The sequence below is a fragment of the Bombyx mandarina genome, chromosome 13, assembly GCF_030267445.1.
Source record: "Bombyx mandarina strain Sakado chromosome 13, ASM3026744v2".
Classification (NCBI taxonomy): domain Eukaryota; kingdom Metazoa; phylum Arthropoda; class Insecta; order Lepidoptera; family Bombycidae; genus Bombyx; species Bombyx mandarina.
In genome coordinates, this window is record NC_143220.1 from 16,724,739 (window position 1) to 16,749,920 (window position 25,182).

At 35.9% G+C, this 25,182-nt stretch overlaps 1 protein-coding gene across 2 annotated transcripts in view; it reads left to right on the plus strand.

The window, feature by feature from the left end:
* The window catches only part of LOC114245269 (uncharacterized), a 113,196-nt gene extending 92,330 nt beyond the window's left edge, over positions 1 to 20,866 (plus strand). For both annotated transcript variants that reach the window (XM_028177374.2, XM_089732434.1), the window contains 3 exons: positions 17,699 to 17,836; positions 18,844 to 18,957; positions 20,649 to 20,866. In XM_028177374.2, the coding sequence (XP_028033175.2) occupies positions 17,699 to 17,836; positions 18,844 to 18,957; positions 20,649 to 20,851 (455 nt within the window). In that variant the 3' untranslated portion in view covers positions 20,852 to 20,866. The remainder of the gene's footprint in view (positions 1 to 17,698; positions 17,837 to 18,843; positions 18,958 to 20,648) is intronic.
* The last annotated feature ends 4,316 nt before the right edge of the window (positions 20,867 to 25,182 follow it).

Consider the following 25,182-nt stretch of genomic DNA (forward strand, 5'->3'; position numbering starts at 1 on the left):
TAAGTCTCAGCTTTTACAATATAACGGCTGCCCCGCCCTTCAGATCGAAACGCATTACATATTATAATTTTGCGGGTTTGATTTTTACTACACGATGTTATTCCTTCACCGTGGAAATCAATCGTGAACATTTGTTAAGTACGTATTTCATTAGAAAAATTGGTACTTGCAGCGGGATTCGAACACCGTTGCATCGCTGGATACGAATGCACCGGACGTCTGATCCTTTAGGCCACAACGACTTCGTAATAAGCACTAAGATTATAGACATAATAAGCACACAGTCAAAGAACAAACAAACCTGTTCATCACACAATGTTTACCCGATATGAAACTCGAACACACGACCCTACTAACTACTGCACCGCCGAGTCAGTTTTTCTTGGTAAAAACAGATTTAAAAGATGTCCATGAACGTTTATATGGAAGGATGCCATATTTCTAGCACGAAGCGTTTGTATGTTCTTATTTGAAGGGCAGGATAATGACTGTTGCGATATTCGGAATTTTAACTTTCTCAAGGAGACTATGAGCATCGCTAACCACTTAACAACAAACAAGTGAGCTCGTGGGTCGAAATACAATGAAAAGTTGTTATATGTAAAGCACACTCAATTACCGACGGGAACCTACTTTTTAGGTACATTGTATACACAGTGTATCCATAAATTTAGCGGTAGGCAGCGGCTTGGTTCTGCCCCTGGCATTGCTGAAGTCCATGGGCAACGGTAACCACTCACCATCAGGTGGGCCGTATGCTCGTCTGCCTACAAGGGCAATAAAAAAAAAAAAAAAAAATACGGTTACAATAAAAAATACCAATAACATTACATTACCTTTCAATTTAGAATATGTCATTTTCATATGAAAATTTATTGTTTTATCAATTTCGTACCGATCTTTGTTAATATTATTGTGATACTAAAATGATGTGGGTGGTAAAATGAACCGAATTACCATTATAGCATTACACAAAGTAGGCATGAAGCCAAGTGCAATTTATGAAACTCCGCTTGCTATTAGACGTATGTATGTTTCTGTATCAGGCCATTGATATAAGACATACATTAAATACACTGTTTTAGACAGAATCAATGACAGAAAAAAACTTCTTACTCTTAATATAGTATTCGTAGTAAAATGCGATCATGCTTTCCTTCCCACTTCGATAAAGCGGCACGACATGAGAACCCTTTCATCGTGGCCGCCGGTAGCTACATTCCCGATCCTGCGGACAGAATGGAAAGCAGTCGACGTCGCCCCAAACACGTCATTTCGGATCCTCCCGATCCACTAACGGTGCATTTAGGTACCTCAAGCACTGAGTATTGTTCTCGTCGAACCCGTCGCTTGCGACGAAGGGCTCGTCGAGTAAATTAACCCTCAGACACAGCCCACTGAGTTTTTCGCCGGATCTTCTCAGCGGGTCGCGTTTCCAATCCGGTGGTAGATTCTGCGAAGCACGGCTCTTGCTAGGGTTTGTGTTAGCAACGTCGCCAGGTTTGAGCCCGTGAGCTCACCTACTAGTCAAGGCTACGCTGATATAGCCTCTCAAGGCTCTCAGCTTACGTAGGAAAAAAAAAGCTTTCCTTCAAAGAAAGAATCCAAAGAAATCTTTTTAAAAGGAAATGTTTTATCTAGTGAAACAAACGTTGTATTTAGAAACAATTCACATATTTTAAGAGATGACTTAAAAGTCACAGCTTAAATCCTGTTATTATTATATTTTGTCGTGCGCTAAGAGATGGTAAAAAAAAGAATATAGTTTTAAAATTAAAACAACCACACAAGTTCTTAGACAGTGAACAAAAGAAAGGCACTGTAAAATATATTTGGTTGGGGTGTTAGCTATATAATAAAATAAATCAAATTAAATCGTAAATGGAGTTCTCTTACTTCTACAAGAGCGTTGCATTGAAAGTAATGAACCCAACAAACAGGAGTAGATAAGTACGAGGGAATCTATGGCGAAGCCAGCAACTTTCATTTATTTTGTATTTTTCTTTCCACAAACGATATTGCTGGTATTATTAGAGGCAAGCCCAGTAAGTAAGCAATATCTCCGGTGGCGTTCCATAAGAATCTTCATAGGATACGGCCCGTTATTGCATGGAAATTCTTAGGCGTGCAACTTCATTGAGTGACTCTTTTGTATAAAGGTTCCGCCCCGTGTTCCTCGGTTATTGTTTTCAAAAGCGAAGGGAGGCACCTGATATTGCCTTCCCTGAATTATAAGCAGGTTTATTCAATTAAGCGAAGTACGCCGACGTCTGTGTTGTAAGCGCGCATGAAAAAAACCTTTCTAAGTTAGAGTCTGGTCATTGCGGGACGAGAGATGAATTAATTTCCTTAAATCTTATACATAAATTGGTGAAGCTTTAGTGAGCACTGAGCGTCAGACCTAGAAAACGACGTGTCATGAAAAATAGGACCGCGGAATTTCGTAGATGTTTTGTAAACTTTGGTTGAGACGAAATTCGATAGAATTATGATAAATGTATTCACCGTGACAGGTGGTTTTGTAAAGGTTGGTATATGAGAGAGGCACGCTTTGCTAACATTATTGACATTTTAGTGAGTCGTGTCTGAGCAACGGAAGTTAACCATAAATATGGGCAGGGTTGACAGGATCAACTTGACAGGTTATATTAATATTAAAAAAATGAAGTCAACAATGATAAGCTTTTTTAGTTTTTGCGTTAAATACACAGCGATAAATTTGTGTAATTTGCATGCTTTTACTTTTCTATTCATTAATAACAGTAGTTTCTTTGCGAGAATCACGTTTTTATATTAGATTTTTTTCATTACTTTTACTAATCACATATAGCTGAGTTACCTTTAAGCTTCTATTATATTATTATAGTTTTCTTTCCATTTATTCTAGTTAAAAAATTAGCATTTCTAAAAAAAGATGTTGTATACCTTTTTGTGAAATAATGTTAAGCCGGATGTGCTTTTTACTCACTAAAACCACAGTCATCATGTTTTTATTATTATTATTATTTATTACCAATAAATTCAAGTAAGTAATAGTTTGTAGCCGACGAGAGGCGTGTTCAAATCTAATTATAATTAGCGCCAACCCTCATCAAACAGTCATTCATGTGGCTTCACAAATTAAATCACCAGTAGTTGTGGTGCTGTGTGAGCGACAACCTTTAGGCTATATTCACATATGAAATTTACAACTTAGTTTAATTAACTAACTTCTTCACTACATAGTATTTTTTCAAACACTTCCAAATATCGTGCCCATAACGACTATTTTGTTGTTGTTATGTTGTGATGTTGTTATACTGTAGCTCTGATTATATTTAAATAAATTTATTTGTTATATAATAGTTTTGTAAATTTTCAGATTTTTTATTAAGCATTTGGATAATCAAAAAACGTACATTAAAAGAACTCCCAAAAACTGTTCCCAGTCGTTCTAGAGTGATGCACTTGCCAATGCAATGAACAGCATTTAATTTGACTTTATAAATAATTTATTCTTTAGTTTTCATTGTTTATAAAATATTTGTATGTAAATTTGCCTTAATAGGCAATAAAACTGTCACTAACGAACATGCGGGTTGATATCGAAGCCGTAAATGTAGATAAGTCAACCTTGTGCCTACTGGATTACTACTATGAATGCAATAAACTTTCCACTCAACAATTTAATATTATGATTTTCTTTTATTGAAAATTGTATTTACTATACACTGTTATTTCAATGTTCAGAATAATAATTTGAATTAAATAAATTTGTTACTGACTAGTAATCAGTGAAAACATATTTAGTGGATAGTATTGAATCCAGGTCGTGCTTCTCGTGACTTTGGCTGAAGGTAGGAAATAGTTAAATTTATTGAACGTCGCGTACGCCACGTTCCGTGCACTGATTATTATTAAACTGAAACATTCGAAACATTTTATTAAACAGAAGATGTCCATAGTGGAAGCAATTCAAAAGATAAGTCATAAAGCTCCCCTTTAAATCTCTACATAGTATAAAACAAAGTCGCTTTCTCTGTCCCTATATCTGTCTGTCCCTATGTGTATGCTTAAATCTTTAAAACTACGCAACGGACTTTGATGCGGTTTTTTTTAATAGATAGAGTGATTGAAGAGGAAGGTTTGTATGTATAATAACATCCATTAAATAGTGGAGAAATCAATAATAAATTACAGTTTCCGAAGCGAAGCGAGGGCGGGTCGCTAGTAAAATATAATATTTTTGTCCCTTGATAGTAATAATATAATTAAAGTTTGTAAATATTGACTCATTCATATAAGCTATCGAACTCTTTGCCGCTGGATGAATACCATCCAACTTCTACCTCAAAGATACTCATCAAGTTTATTAGAATATTCGTGAAAAGCTATATCCTACCACTTGTCCTGTTATTCATACCAATCGTAGATCAAAAGTTTACAAAGCTAATATTCAATTCCAAGTTTATAATCGAATTTAGTAGGTATTCGATAATTACATTTCATCTATTGTAATTTGTTTTATTAATGTCTTAGACGAAAAATGTTTCAAGGATAAGCCTTATTTTTCATTTAGAAATAAATCTTTTCAATACGAGTTTGGATAATTCGATCAAAGCGACTGCGAATAACTTATCCAAATAAATGAGTATTTGTTCTATTTTAAATATTACATTTAGACAATATTTAGAGAGCTCTAATGAAATTCACGACATTAAAAACACATATTATATTATTATATATATATATTTCTTTTTTTATTACTTAGATGGATGGACGAGCTCACAGCCCACCTGGTGTTAAGTGGTTACTGGAGCCCATAGACATCTACAACGTAAATGCGCCACCCACCTTGAGATATAAGTTCTAAGGTCTCAGTTTAGCTACAACGGCTGCCCTACCCTTTAGACCGAAACGCATTACTGCTTCACGGCAGAAATAGGCAGGGCGGTGGTACCTACCCGCACGGACTCACAAGAGGTCCTACCACCAGTAATTACGCTAGTTATAATTTTGCGGGTTTGATTATATAACGTTAGATTGTAAATTAAAACTAATTTCACATTGTAGAGATCAAAGAATATGCTGACGTGAAAGATGCCTTAAACAAGCGATGTACGAGTATATGTATAAGCAATGTTCCACAGTCCTAAGTTAGGATTTAAATTTAGTATCCAGAGCGCTATGACATGATCTTTTAAACGAGATTTGAAAAGAGTTCTCAAGGGTATGTAGCAGCTTAGCTTGGTTCACGATCGGCAGTAATCACTAAGATCGGCTCCAATGCAAGTTCTTACATTATCAACTAGAAATGCACCGAGAAAATTTTACAAATCTATTGATTTTGACTTTAGATGTAGCTTTTCGTATGAACAGACGAGAAATTGTTAGGTGTTTGCTTTGTTAAAAGCTTTGTGTTTTAGTACATTTTGTTAGTGGAAATGAACCGGGTGGAAACTACAATAGAAACGATATTACTATGCTCTAAATTTGGGAGACGTTTTCTTAAAAAAATGTCAGATTAATTCAATAAAAATACCTTTAACATAACAAAGATTCTAAGTGTATAAATATCCAGAATTATTCCCTTTATCATTCAAAAATAATTCATCTACTTAACTTTTTCTTTTATGCTAAAATTCTTTGAAGTCGAGGAAAGCTTCCAAAAAGTAATTTTATTAATTACGAGTCAAGAATTCAACGAAGTTCCGAGGCGGAGAGGTTCTTTCTTTTGCAGAGCAATCCATTATCTTATGAAGATTTAGAAATTCCAGCGGTGAGCACACAGCGTCACGTCCGCTCGGCGATTATTTGTTAATCATTCCGCCGTCACTGCATCTTGTTTAAATCATTTTATTAACTAGAGGTCCCGCAGTAGTCGAAATTCGACTATAATTAATTGGAATTGTAAGTTTGTACACTATTATGATTGTATTTTATACTTCTATAATCACAAATTTCGCCAAGACTATACTATAAAAAATATTAACAAAGACAAACCATATTCTATTCTCAATTTGACAACAGACGTCAAGAACAAAAGTTTGACAATAAATAGTATGCATGCGTGTGTGCGTCAAATACATGGTGTGTAGTGTGTGTAATGTTTTCTTTATTGATTTAATGTGTCTTTTATGCATTATTTTAAAAAAATATTAGCATTGTGCACTTCCTCTCTATATTCTCTATAAGTGTGGAAAATTTCATACTCCTCCGTCCGCGCGATTTTCGTAAAAAGGGATACAAAGTTTTTGCTTTACGTATTAATATATAGATAATTTCATTTAGCAAGCATGCCATGAAACTGTTTAAACAAAGTGAGGAATACCTACAAATTATTTACTTGTTAATTGTTATGTTTCCGGAAATTATTTGAACGTACTCTATAGCGCTGGAAAGTTATTAAACATGTTTTGGAATTCGCATTAATAATATAGACAAAGCCGCAATGTATTTTGCAGAAGGTCTCAAAGTTCGGTGCGAGCGGTGCGGCATCGTTCTATAAGAAAACAAAGGGTAGAGGGTCGGTCCGGTGCCCTACGGCCATTTTCTCTGTAAATGTTGCCGTACTTCTCTTTGTCGTTTTGTTCATTGGGAGGTCACGGGAGGGCACCATAGACAACCTCATTTACCCTCTTTACCAGAGTGCTCGCATTTGACTTCGTGAAACCGCAAGCGTGGCAGTAACAGGTAAGTAACTTTATCGGGTCATTAACGTTCAAATTATGTTTTATTTGAGAGACCCGATGTTCATTTTATTAATGACTTCTATATACGAACCGCTGTATGTGTTTTAAAGTATTCCTTGAAAGGTTTAGTAATTAAACGAATGATTTTTGTTTTGCCGTTTTGAATTTTAAGCATACGACAACAACCACAAATTTTTGGTAGTGCTTGGTTCGGAAAAAAATTCATATCCCTCGTCGCACTCAGTTAATATTTGTGTAGTCAAATTTTTAAAACGGATAAGGTCTAATCCTAGAAGTTTCAAGGTCAAACAATTTTATCTCTCATCAACCGAATGATCATGGTTCTATACTCTTCGCATATACGAGTGTTACTGTGTTACTTATAATATTTGCTATGTGTATGTGCTATAATTCTCATGTTGTATTTGTTATTTTAGTTATGTGTTATTTGTTCTACACACACTTATCACTTTTTATTATTATTCTCATTATCCTCTCGCAGGTCTGCTGGAAGAGATTTCTCAAAGAAATAAGCAGTGCCTTTGTACATAATTTTCCTATTACTCTGTACTGTGTCTTGTTTTCTGTGTGTACATAAATAAATAAATAAATAAATAAGTTTCATTTCTTTATTGTTTTGATAGGTGAAAGAGTTATCATCAGCTTAGAGTCCGCAGATTCCGCATCCGCATTGTGATTGCCAGTATCGCTTTGAGACATGAGGTCAAATCCTCAATTTTATTATAAACGGTTCTATATCCTTCGAACTAGAGTAAATCTCTGCTGTGCCCTAGAAAAAGACGGCATAGTAGTACTTATTTTTGAAGTCGTCATGGCCTAACGGATAAGATGTCCGGTGCATTCGTGTTGCGCGATGCACTGGTGTTCGTATGTACATAACTATTAACATCACAGTGTTATAACTTCACCGAAAATACTAATCCACGTGTGCTTCTAGGGGAATGTCGAAATGGGACAAATTGTACCTTTTTACACCTATTGGATGGATGTCTTTGGAGTGAATTTTCAGAGAAAATTTATTCTGTGTACTAACAAACTTTAAAATTAACTTCCCTCTGTTATCTTCGGTAATTTACGTGAGGCAGCTTGGGTCCTTGATGTTCACAAGCGTCAAAAATGTCGGATCTAAATCCACTCACGATCTAAGAAGACATGCGCTCTTTTATTTGGAACGAAGAGCAAAGTTTCTTCATAATTTCTAATAGCTTCATCATGATTCGTTGAAAGTGACTTATGTCCACTTAATTAAATGATATATCTGTGTAATAAAAATCAAACCCGCAAAATTATAATTTGCGTAATTACTGGTAGGACCTCTTGTGAGTCCGCGCGGATGGGTACCACCACCCTACCTATTTTTGCCGTGAAGCAGTAATGCGTTTCGGTTTGAGGGTGAGGCAGCCGTTGTAACTATACTGAGACCTTAGAACTTGTATCTCAAGATGGGTGGGGCATTTACGTTGTAGATGTCCATGGGCTCCAGTAACCACTTAACACCAGGTGGGCTGTGAGCTCGTCCACGCATCTAAGCAATAAAAAAAATACAAGTGTGTGCTTACAACACGCCCAGTCACTAGTTATTATGCGTATGTATTAGAAATTAGGGAGGAGGAGGAGGGGGTGGTTAATTTTTTAAACATGCTTTTATTTCATAATCCTGAAAGTCTTTCGTGAACATCTGTTAAGAACACCGATGTAGTCGCCTCGCTTAACACCAGGCGTCGTATCCTTTACGCCGCTATGACGTCACGTTGAAATCAATTGAAATTAGTTCTCTGACCTGTTCCTGATACTCTAACTAATATAAATAAGAAAATAAAGTATTAGAATAAAATAGAAACCGGTGATTTTAGAGCCAATGTCATTTAAAAATAAAACCACTGCTACAAAAATATTTTGTTATTTCTTAAACATTTCTGTAAGTTTGTTATCGTTTCTTAACTATTTAGCTCTGAAGATTTTTTTAAATTATGTATGTACATACAAATAAATGAGCGTTGTTCTGAATATAAAGGACTGATAAATAACAACAATACGGTACCCATGTGAAAATAAAGAGTAAATATGTAGATAGAGAGAATTTCAATAATCCCCATAGGTTTGTGATGAGCGCCACGCACGTGCCTCGGATTACGTGTAATTGATGGGGCCGGTGTCTAATCTCAGCACTTTGCTCTGTTCGAAAGCTCCAATAAAAATATGAGAAACGACAAGCACCCACTGTACACAAAAAAAACTAAAAACAGGAAAAATCCAAATATCTCATCGTTACCAAAAACAAAAATCGCGTTTCCTCATTTTGCTCTTATGTTAATTTTAGTTTTAAGAAGTTATATTATTTAAAATTGTTGCCAATTTATTTTTTTGCATTGCAACCAATTTAGAAGGCAAATCAAGCATCTCTTTCTGACTGTGTAATTTGCTCAAATATTTAATTTAATTTGTGCATATTTATGTTTCAAGTTTATTTGTATTATATTTTACAACGTAATTATGTGAGTATATACACACTCTTTACATTAATTTAAAATACTCTTGTATGTGTTAAACTCGCACAAACCATTTTCTGCGCATTTGTTTTCGTGTATTTTTTTTGTAAAATAAAGATTATTTAAACAAAAAAATTTAAATGTTTATTATGAAAATTATCGATATCAAACCTTGCCTTCAAATCCAATCTCTAATAAGTTATAAGCAAAGAATTATCCGTGTTCCACATTAATTCTTAGGGTGTAAGTTTACCGACGCTCCGTCGCTGTGGCTGGCAGTATTCGCGTGAGCTCCTTATCTGCAGATATTTAAATTCCAGCCTGAACCTCCAAATAGTTCAAATTAAATGGAGCTTGTAAATTAAGTGTTGCTATCACGAAATCCCAGGGAAATAGCTGTAAGTGGTTTTTGTGCGATCTAGCGTTTTATCTGACTTTGATGACGATGTTTAGTTTGTAAATTAACGCTGTTCTAAGATTTATGCTTTTGTTTGTCTCGAAATCGAGCACATGGGTCATTAAGGTTTACTTTGCGTAATTTACAGATTAAAATCTCCCATACGTATTTTAATTAGTTTACCATTAGGCACTTGTCCTTGCCATATAACCGAATGAAATACCATCGGAATTGTAAGACACGGTGGGATGGGAAATACGAAGAAACTTTTATTCTTCAATAAACTCGTGTATGGAAAGATTGTTCCTATAAAATAGTGCTAATTTTATGAGGGAAAGGTGATGTCCAATATTATAATCAGTACACAGGAAAACAGTTGATGGTACCCAAACGATATAAGTGTAGGTTTTTTTCTTGCTTAGTTGGGTGGAGGTTCTCACAGCCCACTTGATGTTAAGTGTTAACTGGAGCCCATATACATCAACAACGTAAATGCCGCCACTCGCCTTGAGGTATGAGGTCGAAGTCTCAATTGAATAGTGAGGTAGCTGTGCCTTGCTTCAAACACAGCAGAAACAGCATAAAAGAAAGTACTTGCTTGTGCCGGCATGCAGTACGCTTTACCAAAAATATTACACAATGCATATTTCTTTTTATTTTCGGCGACCTGGTAAGAACCGCTGGGTCACTTTAGATGCAGGTGGCAACGGACCGGCCGCACTGGAGATCACTTGGAGAGGCCTATGTTCAGCATTGGACAGTGGACAGACTTAGATGATATTTCTTACTTTTAAGAGCTTTGATAGCAGTCTTAATTGACAATAAACTAGAAAAACAGATACATAATAAGTCAAGGTATATTTAATCTACAACAAAATTACCAATATTCTAGATAAGGTGAACGTAAATTGAACGAAACTTCATGATATAAAAAAAAATACTCAAACAGTTGTGGGTCACGAGAAAAACTATTCGCTTCCATCAATAATAAATAATGCAGACAGATATTAAACCGAAAACAAATATAGGTATGATGAGAAACAGCAGACAGTCGGGAGGAGGTACGGATGCGGGTGGGGAGGGACTGGCTGCGATCGCTCTCTCGGGCAAACAACCGACGATTGAATGTGAAAATTTAATTCAGGTCATTTTCATCGCAACAGTAAAGGAATCTATTATTTTTCCCTGTAGAGGGCTATTATTCAACAAATATTTTAACCAGCTTTAAGGACCCGTTCGAATTCGAAGGGAATCCGACTTAAAAGGAAAAGATTTTAGCTATTTATTTAAGCATATGGTTTATGTGTTCGTAAATAGATTACCGGTTTGAGATGCCGCTTGAATTATCTTTGTACATCTTTCAATCTACAATTTTCAAGGAAAGCCTGTTCCTGTTTAATTCATTTCTTGTGAACACATACATATTGCTGTGATTACAAAGAGCTATGAGCGATATATATTCCTCTGTTATTTCAGCTTTATGTTTAAGTTGTATAATTTAAGTAAAGCAGAACTCCCTCTTCTGCAAACAACTGTTAGTGGTTGTTAATTCGCATTGTTGCTACGTGCAGGAGGTGAAAGTTTATTATTCTAGGCTGTTTTGTTTCGTTCGTGAAGGAGTTTTAATACATTTTTAATTTCGTTACATACTGTTTTTAGTTGGTAATTGGATGATTTATGTCAATTTATGATGTCCATCACCACAACAAATCGTATATGTTATTACTAGCGGTCGCGTAATTATATAAAATTGATTATATTTGATATCAGCCGGATGATAAAGAGTTACCATTGCTCATGGACATCAGCAATGCCAAGGACACAGCTGAGCCTGCTCTACCTACTCATAAGAACTCTCATGAAACCTTGTTTGAAGAAGTACCTACCATGGCTCTCGGCAAACACCACCTTTTTGAAGTCGTCGTGGTCTAACGGATAAGACGTCCGGTGCATTCGCGTTGAGCGCGATGCACCAGTGTTCGAATCCCGCAGGCGGGTACCAATTTTTCTAATGAAATACGTACTCAACAAATGTTCACGATTGACTTCCACGGTGAAGGAATAACATCGTGTAATAAAAGTGAAACCCGCAAAATTATAATTTGCGTAATTACTGGTGGTAGGACCTGTTGTGAGTCCGCGCGGGTAGGTACCACCGCCCTGTCTATTTCTGCCGTGAAGCAGTAATGCGTTTCGGTTTGAAGGGTGGGGCAGCCGTTGTAACTATACTGAGACCTTACAACTTATATCTCAAGGTGGGTGGCGCATTTACGTTGTAGATGTCTATGGGCTCCAGTAACCACTTAACACCAGGTGGGCTGTGAGCTCGTCCACACATCAAAGCAATAAAAAAAAAAAAAAATAAAAAAACCATGGAAGGAAGTTCATTCAAAGAAATATCTGGAAATGCACTATGGATGAACACATTGCTCTCAGATAGTTTGATTGGATTCTGTTTCTGTGGCGAGCGGTGCGACGGTAAAAAGGATCATCTTAAACAAATCCTCAGAACTCATGGAATATACGACACAAAGCACAGAGAGAACCAAACTCCTTCCGTAGACCCAGAAAATCAAATCATAGTAGCTAGTATTTGGGAAATCCAGCCCAGAGATTGGAACAATAATCCAGGCGAGGCAAGTCCTGTGCTTCGTAAAGCAAAGGTTATTATTGATGGTATGGCGTCTTGCGAGACCACTGGGTAGGTATTTCTACTGTGTCAGTATAATATTATATTAGTACGTGAAGCAAAAACTTTGTATCCCTTTTTACGAAAATTGCGCGGACGGAGGAGTATGAAATTTTCCACACTTATAGAGAATACAGAGAATAAGTGCACAATGTTAATATTTTTTTATAATAATGTATAAAAGATACATCAAATCAATAAAGAAAACGTTACACACACTACATACCATGTATTTGACGCACACACGCATGCATACTATTTATTGTCAAACTTTTGTTCTTGACGTCTGTTGTCAAATTGAGAATAGATTAAATATTGGTTGTCTTTGTTAATATTTTTTATAGTGTAGTCTTGGCGAAATTTGTGACTATAGAAGTATAAAATACTATCATAATAGTGTACAAACTTACAATTCCAATTAATTATAGTCGAATTTCGACTACTGCGGGACCTCTAGTATATTGTAATATTGCTTAGAATTAGAATTTTTATGTCATATAAATTGAAAAGCTATTTGTATATGTATTGTGGAGTAAATAAATGTATTTATTATTATTATTACATTGCGCGTCCCCTGGGCGCGGGGACCTCGTAGGAGGTTCTGCCCCCGGCCCGAAAAAAAAAAGGCGTGGAATACCTCTTTACTCGTTTGAGAATTTCCAAGATTTTAGAAACCTATATGGTTTTATCTATCACTTTTCCAATTCGATACTGACACTGATTCAAATATCGACTCCAAGAATTCCAAAATTTCAAAACGGATTCGAGGCCAAACCTAAATTAATTTGAATATCAGCGCTAAACCTATTAGGTGTATGGTGTCATAAATCTCACCACCAATATTTAAGATAGAGATTAGAGGAAGGATTAAAGGAAATTAAGTGAAACTATTGATAATAATGGATAAGGAGGCAAAAACTGAGGTAAGGCTCGAAAATCGGTATCTTCGAATTAAAAGGCAGACGGGCTATTTTCACGTGAAATCTTCAAGCTCAATCATTTTTTAAATTTTCAAATAGTTCCCGCTCATCTAGTTTCAGTCAAATCTTCGTTTTATCTTGGTCAGAAATACAGCTGCATTTGTAAAGGCTGGAGACAAAAGACAGAAAAATGCAAATTCCATTGAGGGCGACGACAAACTGCGACCACATGGCATATAAATGCAACTTAACTTGTCAAAGTTTAAAGCCTTGCTAATGAGTGCTAGACATCGTGACAAAATTGTATTGTATTTTGTTTTACTTCGATTTTTTTCGGACACCCTCTGAAGTATGTTTTCGGCTCGGGTAGAAATAATACATTAAATTCATTATAGGGTAAAGACTTTTAACATTTGATTATGTTGTTTCGGATAACGAGAATCAAAGAAGAAAAAAAGTCAATTTCAGTCAGAAATGTCTTCCCGCCATAATTCCTTCAAAACGTTGTAGGTCAAATATTATATATTCTAAACTCAAATTCATAGTTAATAACTTCGCCAGCGTTATTAAGGTATTATCATATCTCACGCGAAGACAGCTGTATGATACCTCTCTTCGATTAAATTAGTCGATTAAATTTTCATATTCAATCTTCAGTTGTTTACTGGGGGAGGCGTCGTGTTGATTCTACGAAAACGTTTGCACAAATTACTTGAACTTTATTTCTTTGACCTTAAGGTCGAATATCAGCTGAGGGTGTTTTAGACATCTATTCCCATACGTATGTAATCTAAGTTAATAGATTTTTTTTTATAGCTCGAGGCACACTTTTTTAGTTCTAGTTCAACGATAGAAATTCGACCAAAATCATTTATACGTCCAGATTTAGATTCACTTACATTTTGGGACATTTTTAGTACCTACATTTTTTTTCGTTTTGTTTTCTTTAAATTAACTTTCTTATGTAATTTTCAAAAGTTAAATATGAAAATTACAAGTTTTAATTCAATTATCAAATTTTGTACTAGGTTCTAATAGTAAGTAAATATGGAATAAATAAACAACGTATTTCATAAAGCATCGAGCTTGCTATTCATTCGGCCATATTTTATTGTCTGCCAACTTCAACCGCACCCCGTACCTGGATAAATAAGTGGCCATTTGCAAATTGTATTTCATAAACCGAACCAGAATTGCTAATAACAAGACAATATTATCCTATTTGTGAATTTATTGCTCCTTGTTTGAAATAGGTCTGAAGGTTTACGGTTCCGAGCGGATTTACCAGATTTCTAGTTTAGTTTTTCTTTGAAAACTATTAAATTTTGTATCTCTGAATTAAAACTTATCGATAATCTACTTAACTACGGCTGATAAAATTCTGTGCAGAAAGACAGAATGGAAATCAAAAGTAAGGGTGTATATAGCGAAATATTGTGCAAAATAAACAGATTTGTTGTAAATTCTCGCCCACCACGTAGACTATGTTGATGTTAAATGCCAGAAACCTTCTTTGAAGTGCCAACAACAACTGTACTAAGTTACAACTCAATCGTACAAAAGACGGGCGAAGGCCTATAACAACACGAACAAACAATGCCGCCTTTTCCATATTAAATTACTTTTGCATGATAATTGTAACTTTAACATTATAGTAGTCCATCTTGTGTAACATTTTTAGAATACAAGCTTACAGTATGCAATCACGATTACTGATTAATAAAATAACAAAAAGAAATTATTTTTTTATCCCTTATATGGGTGGACGAGCTCACGGCCCACCTGATGTTGAGTGGTTTCCGGTGCCCGTAGACATCTACAACGTAAAAGCCGCTACCCACCTTGAGATATGAGTTCTAAGCTATCAGTATAGTTACAACGGCTGCCCCACCCTTCAAACCGAAACGCTTTACCACTTCACGGCATAAACAGGCAGGATGGTGGTACCTACCCGTGCGGACTCACAGAGAGGTCCTACCACCAGTAAACCTGCCACTATAACTGCCATTGAAGATTTTAATATTTGAGAGCAACGTGATGTTTTAAAAGTAACACTATCGACTTTATTATTGTAATTTCGGGAATGCGACTAAGAGGAGGACTGTATTTTAATCGAACTCACAATTAAAGTATTAAGTAGAATTTCTGTATCGTTCGATTTACTGTGAAGAGCTCTCAGAAATTAAATATCTGATTTTGGTTCAGAAAATTCTCAAACTCAATTAAAATTGCAACCTTTGAAATTCAATTTGTGTTGAATTTCATTAAACAATACGATACTGATTTTAATAATTCATTTGCCATTCAACCATACCTTCGGTCGGAACGGTCGACATTTTTATCGTAATCAGAATTATTAGTCTTATTCAATATTTTTACCTTTTTATTTTAGTCTTCATATATGACACCCCTTGTCAAGACTGCATGGTACATTCGTATATGTACGTATATCTCGGTCCAAGGAGTGTGTACGGCGCGGTAATGCCCATACTCTTGAAGCCGTAAAAAATGTCACATAAATTATACTCATTTAGTAAAAGAAATACTGATATAATAAATATGATTAGTTTTTTTGGGTACTATAGTTAAGCAGACAACTTAACCTAGTGGTAAGCTATCAAGTGACGGTAGGAATTCTTGTGAGACCACACGGGTAGGTACCACCACCATGCCTATTTCTGCCGTGAAGCAGTAATGCGTTTCGGTTTGAAGGGTGGGGCAGCCGTTGTAACTATACTGAGACCTTAGAACTCATAGCTCAAGGTGGGTGGCGGCATTTACGTTGTAGATGTCTATGGGCTCCGGTAACCACTTAAAACCAGGTGGGCTGTGAGCCCGTCCATCCACCTATGCAATATTAAAAAAAACTGGTAACTGAGTCCCTTAGTGGTCACATGAACATTTACTTGTACCGTTAGGTATGTGGCCGAACTCTGTATTTCACTAGAATATCAATCAATTTGCTATAAATTGATTACCTAATTGGATGATAAGCTCTACCAGGTTTTGTTTTTTTAATAATTCTTACACTTTAACGTGCTAATCGCTTTTGTAATTATTATTATTTTTGAGATCACGGCCTATTAGGTTTTAAATGGTTACCGGAGCCAATACCGCCATTCAGCTTGAAAACAAGTTTCTGTGTTATAGTACAACGGTTGCCCTACTTTGCAAACCGATATGCAGTACTGCTTCACGACAGAAATACGCGTAGTATATACGAGTAGTAGTACCTATCTGTGTGGGATCACAAGGCGCCTTACCACCAGTCGTGCTTAAAATATTAAGACTATAATGTTTTATTAATATTACACGGTTATATTGTGATATCACAGCCAGTGCAATAGAGTTGAATGTTTTACAGATTATTATACGATTTTCCGATTTTGTTATTGTAAAATTCATTTCTTAGAAAATTTGTCATTGAACATACCTCATTATTCTGTGGTAATACTTTGTTGTCATCGAACAATACGGAATTCCTATACGAAAAGAGGTTTATAATTTTATCGGAGTGAAATTCTGAAATCAAACACAATATTTCATCATTAATGAGGTTTGTAACGTACAATATAAATACATTTTATGTGAGTCAGTTTCGTTTACACACGTTCGAGGCAGAAGGCGCCCGCGGCTTCTTGCCTCGCATCCACAGGCCTACAGCCTCTGTAAACATTTTGTTTGTTATTGTTTAGAATTACCTACCTAAACAAACCGCCTCATAAATTCAGAACTTTCCGCCCTTAACTTTTATATTGACCTATTTGTGTTAAGCTTTGGAAATTATTACTCTTTACCTCGTTCACTGAGGAGTATGCAAGGTGCCTTTGTAAACTTTGCACGAATAGGACAGAGTTATAAGAAACTAGCTAATTGTTTTCTAGTTTTATATTTTAAACTATCGGATGATCCAGGTGAATGGCTTTATAACCACAGTATGCGAATATATTTTTTTGCGCTATATAAGCTAGAATCTATATAAGAATCTATAAATTGATTCATCGCTTGATGGATATTGCATATTAGTAAAAACGTGGATTGAAAAAAAGGTTTTGGTCATAGTATAGATATTTTAAGAACGTTGAAATAAAAATAATTTACGTTACATTGCATTTACCTTTACCAACCTTACCTTTATCAACGAATAGTATGAAAATACAGACAAAATGAATAATTCACTTTGTCATAACTTTCATACTTTTCACGAATTTCAAATTTTGAATGTTTTTAAAAAAGAATTTTAGAAAGGGTTTACGAATTTCCATATCGTTTCGAAGATCTACGTAATTTCCATTCCGCTTTTATTTAAAAAGTTAACGTTCCAAATTCAATTATTTTCTATACAAATATCACTTATATTACCGTCTCTGAAAAAAACACGTCACATCAAATAAATCTATCACCAATTAATCTCAACACCGTTCTCCCTGTTATAGCAGTTGCAAATTAGTTTATGATGTTATGTCATGTTTTGTTTTCATTACTGAAATAAAATTTTGTGATTTTAACAGATGAGCAAAGACGAATCTACGGCTCGGAAGCGGGCGACAATCCTCCTCGCTACGTCAGCAGTCCTCAAAGACAAGCATCACCATTCCCGTTAGAGAGCACTAATCGACGTTATTATAGAAGAAACAGGAACTCTAAAGGTTATATGAATAAAATTATGTTATCATATTCAATTAACACAATTCTTACAAAATCTGCAGCATGCATGTACATTGCTAGATTTAGGAGCAATTTGGTAGAGGCCTACATTACGACTTGAAAGCCTAAAAATTCATAACATATTTGCTTTTAGACATTGTTTAATTACATAAGTACAGTCAGTTCAAGAAAATATTGGGACAGCCTTCACTGTTACAAAATTGAAAGCCCAATTTCGTGTTTAAAGTCACATCCGATGTTGTGGTGTCTACTTTGGTTGGCAAGCTAATAAAAAAGTCAAATTGACCTTGATTGGGTTGTTTGATGTACACAATCATTAATAGTGGGCTCGGTGCTAGAATACGTTTCGTTAATTGTCCTGGAATAAAAAAAGAGAGACATTCGGGTGTCCATAAGACATGGACACGCGAATGGAGTTCGAGTTCTTTTTGGTATATATTTTTTGTGTGTTGTATTAAGTAATGTGTGACTAAAACATACAGAGAACTTCTGGAATATTAGTAAGAAAAATATATCACATTTTTATTTATTTATTATAAATAATATTCATGGTAAGCAGCGACTTGGCTCTGCCTGTGGCATTGCTCAAGTCGATGGGCGACGATAACCACTCACTATCAGGTGGGTCGTATGATAGTCTGCCTACAAGGGCAATAAAATAAAATAAAAATATTTTCGATAGAGACGGCAAGCTGACTTAGTAGTAAAATGTTCCAATTTCCTAGGTGAATAGGAAAATTCGGATGCCTAAAAAATCACTGCAAGAAAACGTCAGTTTTCTGTCTGTGACTGTGACTGTGTCTGTGTCGTTTTTATCGCTATTGTTACACTTTTATCGGGTCTAGCTACTCAAGCCGCTACGAAAAGGAACTCCGTTCCAAAAATTACTGATTTGATATTCTAATTTAATTAAGTGATAATTTCTGAAATTTAGCCTACCACGAATGCTTTACTACGGTTACAAATAATGTTAAACTGTTTTGTGTAGGTGAGGAAATATTTAGTGGGGATGTTGGCGGTGGCACCCTGTCTCGCCGTCGACGCGGAGATGACTTCGTTCAAGAAAATAACATTCGGAACAATCGTCTTTGCCTCAATAATGGTGAGCCTAAGAAATCATTTTTATATAAATAATATGTATCATTTGAGTGAGTATTCGTCGAGTACGTCACTGTAGTTGTAGCTTCATGTTGGATTTGATTTGAGAAAATGTTAGCTATTACTAACGAACAAGTAAGTTTACTAATCTATACATATAAATAAAATTGGAATGTCTGTTTGTAATGTTGAAATAACCGCTTTTTACTACATGCATATGAATATATATACGGTATTTACACGAAAATAACATTTTTTACAATTTTTTCCTGTCTGTCTGTTTGTTTCGGCTAATCTCTGGAACGGCTGAACCGAATTTGACGGGACTTTCACTGATTGGTAGCTGATCATATAAGGAGTAACTTAGGCTACTTTTTTAGACTAGCTTTGCCCCACGGTGTCACCCGCGGTACGACAATAACCGCGGATGATGTTGGAATAAATACTATGTACATTGATAGAAATTATAAAAAAAAACGTAGTTCATAGTAGCGATTATAATCTCAGCATTAATATACGTAACTGAAACATGCTTAATGTGATTTATGTTCGTTTTAAAACAATGTTATGTTTAAGTCTCCAATAAAAAAATACGAAATTGGATTAAGAGCTAATCTGCAATTTGCATGGGTTTCACTTAAAGCAGTGAAGAATGTTAATTAATTGTAGCTATTAAACACGGCACGATGGAATGCCTAATATCAATAATATAGTACTGTTCAGCAATGTAAGGTATGAAATAAGGCATTACACATATTCTAAGGATCCTAGTTTAGTTATTGTAGCACCGCATTCAGTTGGTAGGTACATCGGTTAGAAGCTTAATACGGAGGTGGGTGCATGCCTTTGATAAGGATGCTTCGCATAGTTTCACTGACGCACGTGTTTGCCACATGCCTAAATACCATAGACAATGAAGGAATTATATTAAATGTGATGAACCCTGTTTGTGATCTTTGTACACAATATTTAGATATTTTTTCGAATAAAACGAACTTTGTATCGTTCTGCTCATTGCTCGCACGCTTCAGAGATTTTTTCAATACCTATATCCTTTACATTCTCTATTTCTCGGAAACTCTAAGAAAAGCTCTAATGGTTTGATTATTTGGTTTATCAGCCAATCTAAGGTCGACAGCGGTATACTTTAGACGTTTTTTTTATAATTATTATACATAGAATACACACACATATTTTGTTTAAAATATGGGAACGCATTATCATAAGATTTCAATACTATTAAAAATATATAAATTAATTTGAAACATTTTATTACAAACTTAAGTAATTTTCAATTCAAATATTAATTTTAAATAATTTTAAACCACAAACTTCATTGAAAGCAACAAAGTAGAATTGATGATTAAAAATGGTAAAATAAGTCACTATAGTATTTATGTTTTTTTTTATTTATTGCTTAGATGGGTGGACGAACTCATAGCCCATCTAGTGTTAAGTGGTTACTGGAGCCCATAGACATCTACAACGTAAATGCGCCACCCACCTTGAGATATAAGTGGGTCTCAAGTATAGTTACAACGGCTGCCCCGCCTTTCAAACCGAAACGCATTACTGCTTCACGGCAGAAATAGGCAGGGTGGTGGTACCTACCTGCGAGTACTCACAAGAGGTCCTACCACCAGTAAATTTTCTAGGGACGTAAAACATTTAAATTACGTGTTCAATTTAATACAGGTACCTCAAGCTCTGGGGGTCAGGGTGAGCGTGAATGCGAGTCACCTCCTGAGCCGGCTCCTCCCGAAGTTCCTCCGAGAGGGCCATCTTTGCACGTCACTTTGCGTCATCGACCTTGCGAACAGAATGCGGAACCTGATCGTCTTTATTTATCTGAAGGTAAGAAGAGGTGGTTTCTTAACCTTTGCATCAAAGGGCATTAAGACTTCGGTACAAAGGTCAAGAAACAAGTGCAAGGCTAAGATGCATCATGAGCTATTGAGCACGCATCAATGTTGTTTTTTTTTCTCTGAACGTTATACCAATGTTAATTAACCATAAAAGCTAAATTTAGCACGTTCTTGGATTACCTAATTATCAAGAGAAATATAGAAAATATAAACGCGTTTCTCAAGAGTTTCTAAACACTTATTTAGTAAATCAGATTAAATCTGCCATGTAGTCAAGGCATTATAATATTAAAAATATTGGAGTTTTCTTCGTCATTCGTCGGTAGAATATAACTTTTATGACTTTACATTAGAAGGTGACAAAGGGCAGACGGCTATTATTGTTAACATCACAGTTGTGTTTTATGTATTTTTATGACTTCGTTTCACTTCATTACTGCGTTGTAAGTATCTAAATAACTGGAGTAATAAAAATATACTTATCACAGTCAAAGTTACGTTCTAGTATTTTCTTCTTTATTTTCTTCAAGTTTTGCGAGTCGGAGACATCATTAAAATTATATTAACGGCTTAGTTTCACGTTTATTATTTTCATTTTATTATTTCTGACGTTTTGAATACTTTACAGTTTTTGTGGTCAGTCGTAGACAGTTTTTGTAGATCGTGCGTGATCACGAAAACTGTTTTTTTTTTTTTTTTTTGCTTAGATGGGTGGACGAACTCACAGCCGACCTGGTGTTAAGTGGTTACTGGAGTCCATAGACATCCACAACGTAAATGCGCCACCCACCTTGAGTTATAAGTTCTAAGGTCTCAGTATAGTTACAACGGCTGCCCCACACTTCAAACCGAAACGCATTACTGCTTCACGGCAGAAATAGGCAGGGTGGTGGTACCTACCCGTGCGGACTCACAATAGATAACTGATAACTGTAAATTACCACCAACCACAATAACCACCAACTGATAACTGTAAATTATTTTGTATTAAACTAGCCAATTTAACATTAGAAGCGAGACTAAACCGTAAAAGCGGTTTTAATTACGGTTAAGATAACTTTTTTCTTATTAGCTGAATTTTATTTGAGACAAGAATATTTGAAGGAGAGAAAAGGTGATTTTGTTATGCAAACCGCTTGATTTTTTAACCTTTGTTGGGAAGAAAACAAACTTCCCGAACAAACTTCTCTTTTAATCTAAGTTTGCAGATAAGGGTTCTGTAAAATGTGGTTAAATTTTATAGCGAGCGTTTGTGCGCTTGTACATATTCGTTTTTAAATACTAGATCGAAATACTTTTGAAATAAATATTTATTTATAATTACCTAAATATACATGTTTATTCCCGTAATGTTGTACTTAGAATACGAAAATAATTAAATACGTATTAGGTACGTATTAGGTACGTAAATTGTAAAATTGAATAGCTAATATGTATTAAAGTTATGGATTTATTTAAATAGCACATTGAAGTCGCATTTTGATGTCGTCGTGGCCTAAAGGATAAGACGTCCGGTGCATTCGTGTTGAAGCGATGCACCGGTGTTCGAATCCCGCAGGAGAGTACCAATTTTTCTAATGAAATACGTACTCAACAAATGTTCACGATTGACTTCCACGGTGAAGGAATAACATCGTGTAATAAAAATCAAACTCGCAAAATTATAATTTGCGTAGTTACTGGTGGTAGGACCACTTGTGAGTCCGAGCGGATAGGTACCACCACCCTGCCTATTTCTGCCGTGAAGCAGTAATGCGTTTCGGCTTGAAGGGTGGGGCAGCCGTTGTAACTATACTGAGATCTTAAAACTTGTATCTCAAGGTGGGTGGCGCGTCTACATTGTAGATGTCTATGGGCTCCAGTAACCACTTAACACCAGGTGGGCTGTCAGCTCGTCCACCCATCTAAGCAATAAAAATAATAATTTAATAGCACACGTTCTAGCCCGTTTAATGTAACGAAATTACATGCGGTCGTAAAATACTAGTTAAGCAAGCCCTTTAATTGTGTAGTTACTTCATGTAAAGTTTAATCGAAAACGTTAAGAGTTTTACGCGGCCCCAACTTTCCTTACATTGACAAATTAGATACTTGCTTTTACTTCGTCTGAGATTGTGTACTTAATGACTTAGCAAAAGTTTTTTTTTTATTATTATCAAATGTATCAATTCTTTATTTCGAAAAGAAGAGTTGAAAGAGATAAAAATCACAAAGACAGGTGTTTAACAGTGTACAGGTCAGATTGTCGGTCGCGTTTTTCAGCCGTAACGAAAGAAGAAAGCTGCTAAATTTGATTTGAACTAGACTCTGACAGAGGATGAGTCGCTTTGATGTGGCTGCCCCTCGCCCCCCTCCCCGCCGTGCCCTCGGCCCGTTGAAACCGCGCGCACTTACAGAGAAACTCTTACCGTAATTTAATTTTTATGATAGCGCATTGTAAGCGCCCCTGAGAGACTTTCTCTTAGATTTCATCTATGAAACGAATTGGATTACAGGCGCTAGTAAATATTCGAGAAAAACTAACACTTTTTGCCATATATTAAACAACCGTGGGAACTTTGTATTCTGCTAAGTTGAAGTTAGGTAGGCATGGAAATGAATTAAGCAAATCTTGATTCAAACAAGAAAATAGCCTCAAAAGGTCTTGAAAGTTTAATGGAATCGAACGGGGCCCGGCAAAGTAGTCGGAAGTTTGCGCGGGTGACAAATTGGGCACTTGACCCGCACGTCGACCGAACCTCCCCGCGCTTGTTTCTCGAGGACCGTAATAAGTTTAACTTAAAGTAAACTATATTCCACTCCCTCTAATTTGCTCCATCTACACGGCTACGACATTTTTGGTCGTAAATTAAACGAATCACATTTGTGGTATAATTTTTATGAGCAGAAGTTTTCATGGCCTACCAGGTATAAAATGGTTATTGGAGTTCGTAGGCATCACGTCTTGAATTACGCCCCGAATAGAGCACGAGGTTCAAGTATCTCTGTTCTTAGTGTGGTATCGAGCCGTGCGAGCTGACGACATGTCCTATCACCAGTGACTCCGAGTAGTTAGAAGTAAACGAAGCTTTGTCTTCACAATCGAAGTCATTCGAAATCCCCGACACAGTTACATCAATTAACCCGTGTATTTTTTTATTTTTTTATTGCCATTGTAGGCAGACGAGCATACGGCCCACCTGATGGTGAGTGGTTACCGTCACCCATGGACTTCAGCAATGCCAGCGACAGAGCCAAGCCGCTGCCTACCGCTTAATACTCTCCACTAACCTCGTTTGAAGAAGAACATGTCATAGCGCTCGGGAAACACCGTGGAGGGGAGCTCATTCCATAGCCGGATGGTATGCCAGGCATATTGTAAAAATGTATTAGACAAAACGCAATCTTCTAAAATTTATTTGAGCACATTAAAATATTTGACTTATGAAAATAGTTCATATAATGTGAATTTACGGTAGAAACAATTGGTTGTTTACTCGAATATTCCATATTATATTGCACCAGGACTCGCTGTCTCGTCTCACCGGTCGCTTGCTTGAAATGAGTCTCCCCCTGAGATTCAGCGTAATTTAATTTTTACGATGCCGTATTGCCGGAGCTTCCGTGAAGCGTTGTTTGCAGTTAAAACTCAAAACACAGCCGTCTTTAGCTATTATAATAATATTAACGTGGAATTTACAACCGTCTTGACAATCTGAGAGTTTAACTTGTTTAGTAATTAAACGTTGCATGTATGTATGTTTGTTTTAGAAATTGCAGATGTCTAATCTCATGTCGTAATTAGGAAATAAATGTGACCAACCAAAATTATTAATCTAGTTTTTTTAAGCAATATGAATTAATAGTTGAAAACATAATAGAGAATAGCATTTGGCCCGTCTTATCTATGAGTAATAGTGACGGGGTGTGGTCTATGCGGCTCATGGACATCAGAAGTGCCCGGGGCAAAGTTAAACATCTGTCTACATGACAATGCTTTGCGAGAACGATCTAGCTTCAATCACAGAAGCTAGCATGCATTTTTTTTGTGTCTATAAAATAAAAAGCATTTTAACAATCTCATTATAATATACAGACGTCCGTATCGCGTTTTATACGTTCCTATGTTCATTGCGCCGTCTTGATGGCGAAATAAAAATGTTATTACTCAGTTTAACATCGTGGTGAAATTGATATAAGTATTCTTTGTTGGCACTCTTCTATTTCATTTGACGGACATTTAAAGACAATCTGGGAATGATTTCGTTTCACAATACACTTTTATGACTGAGTTATGGGCAGCGGTGGAATGTGTGCATTAAATTTAATGTTTTCGTACAGTTATGACTGCCACTTTTTAGGGTCATACTTTTTGTCTGTTGGCT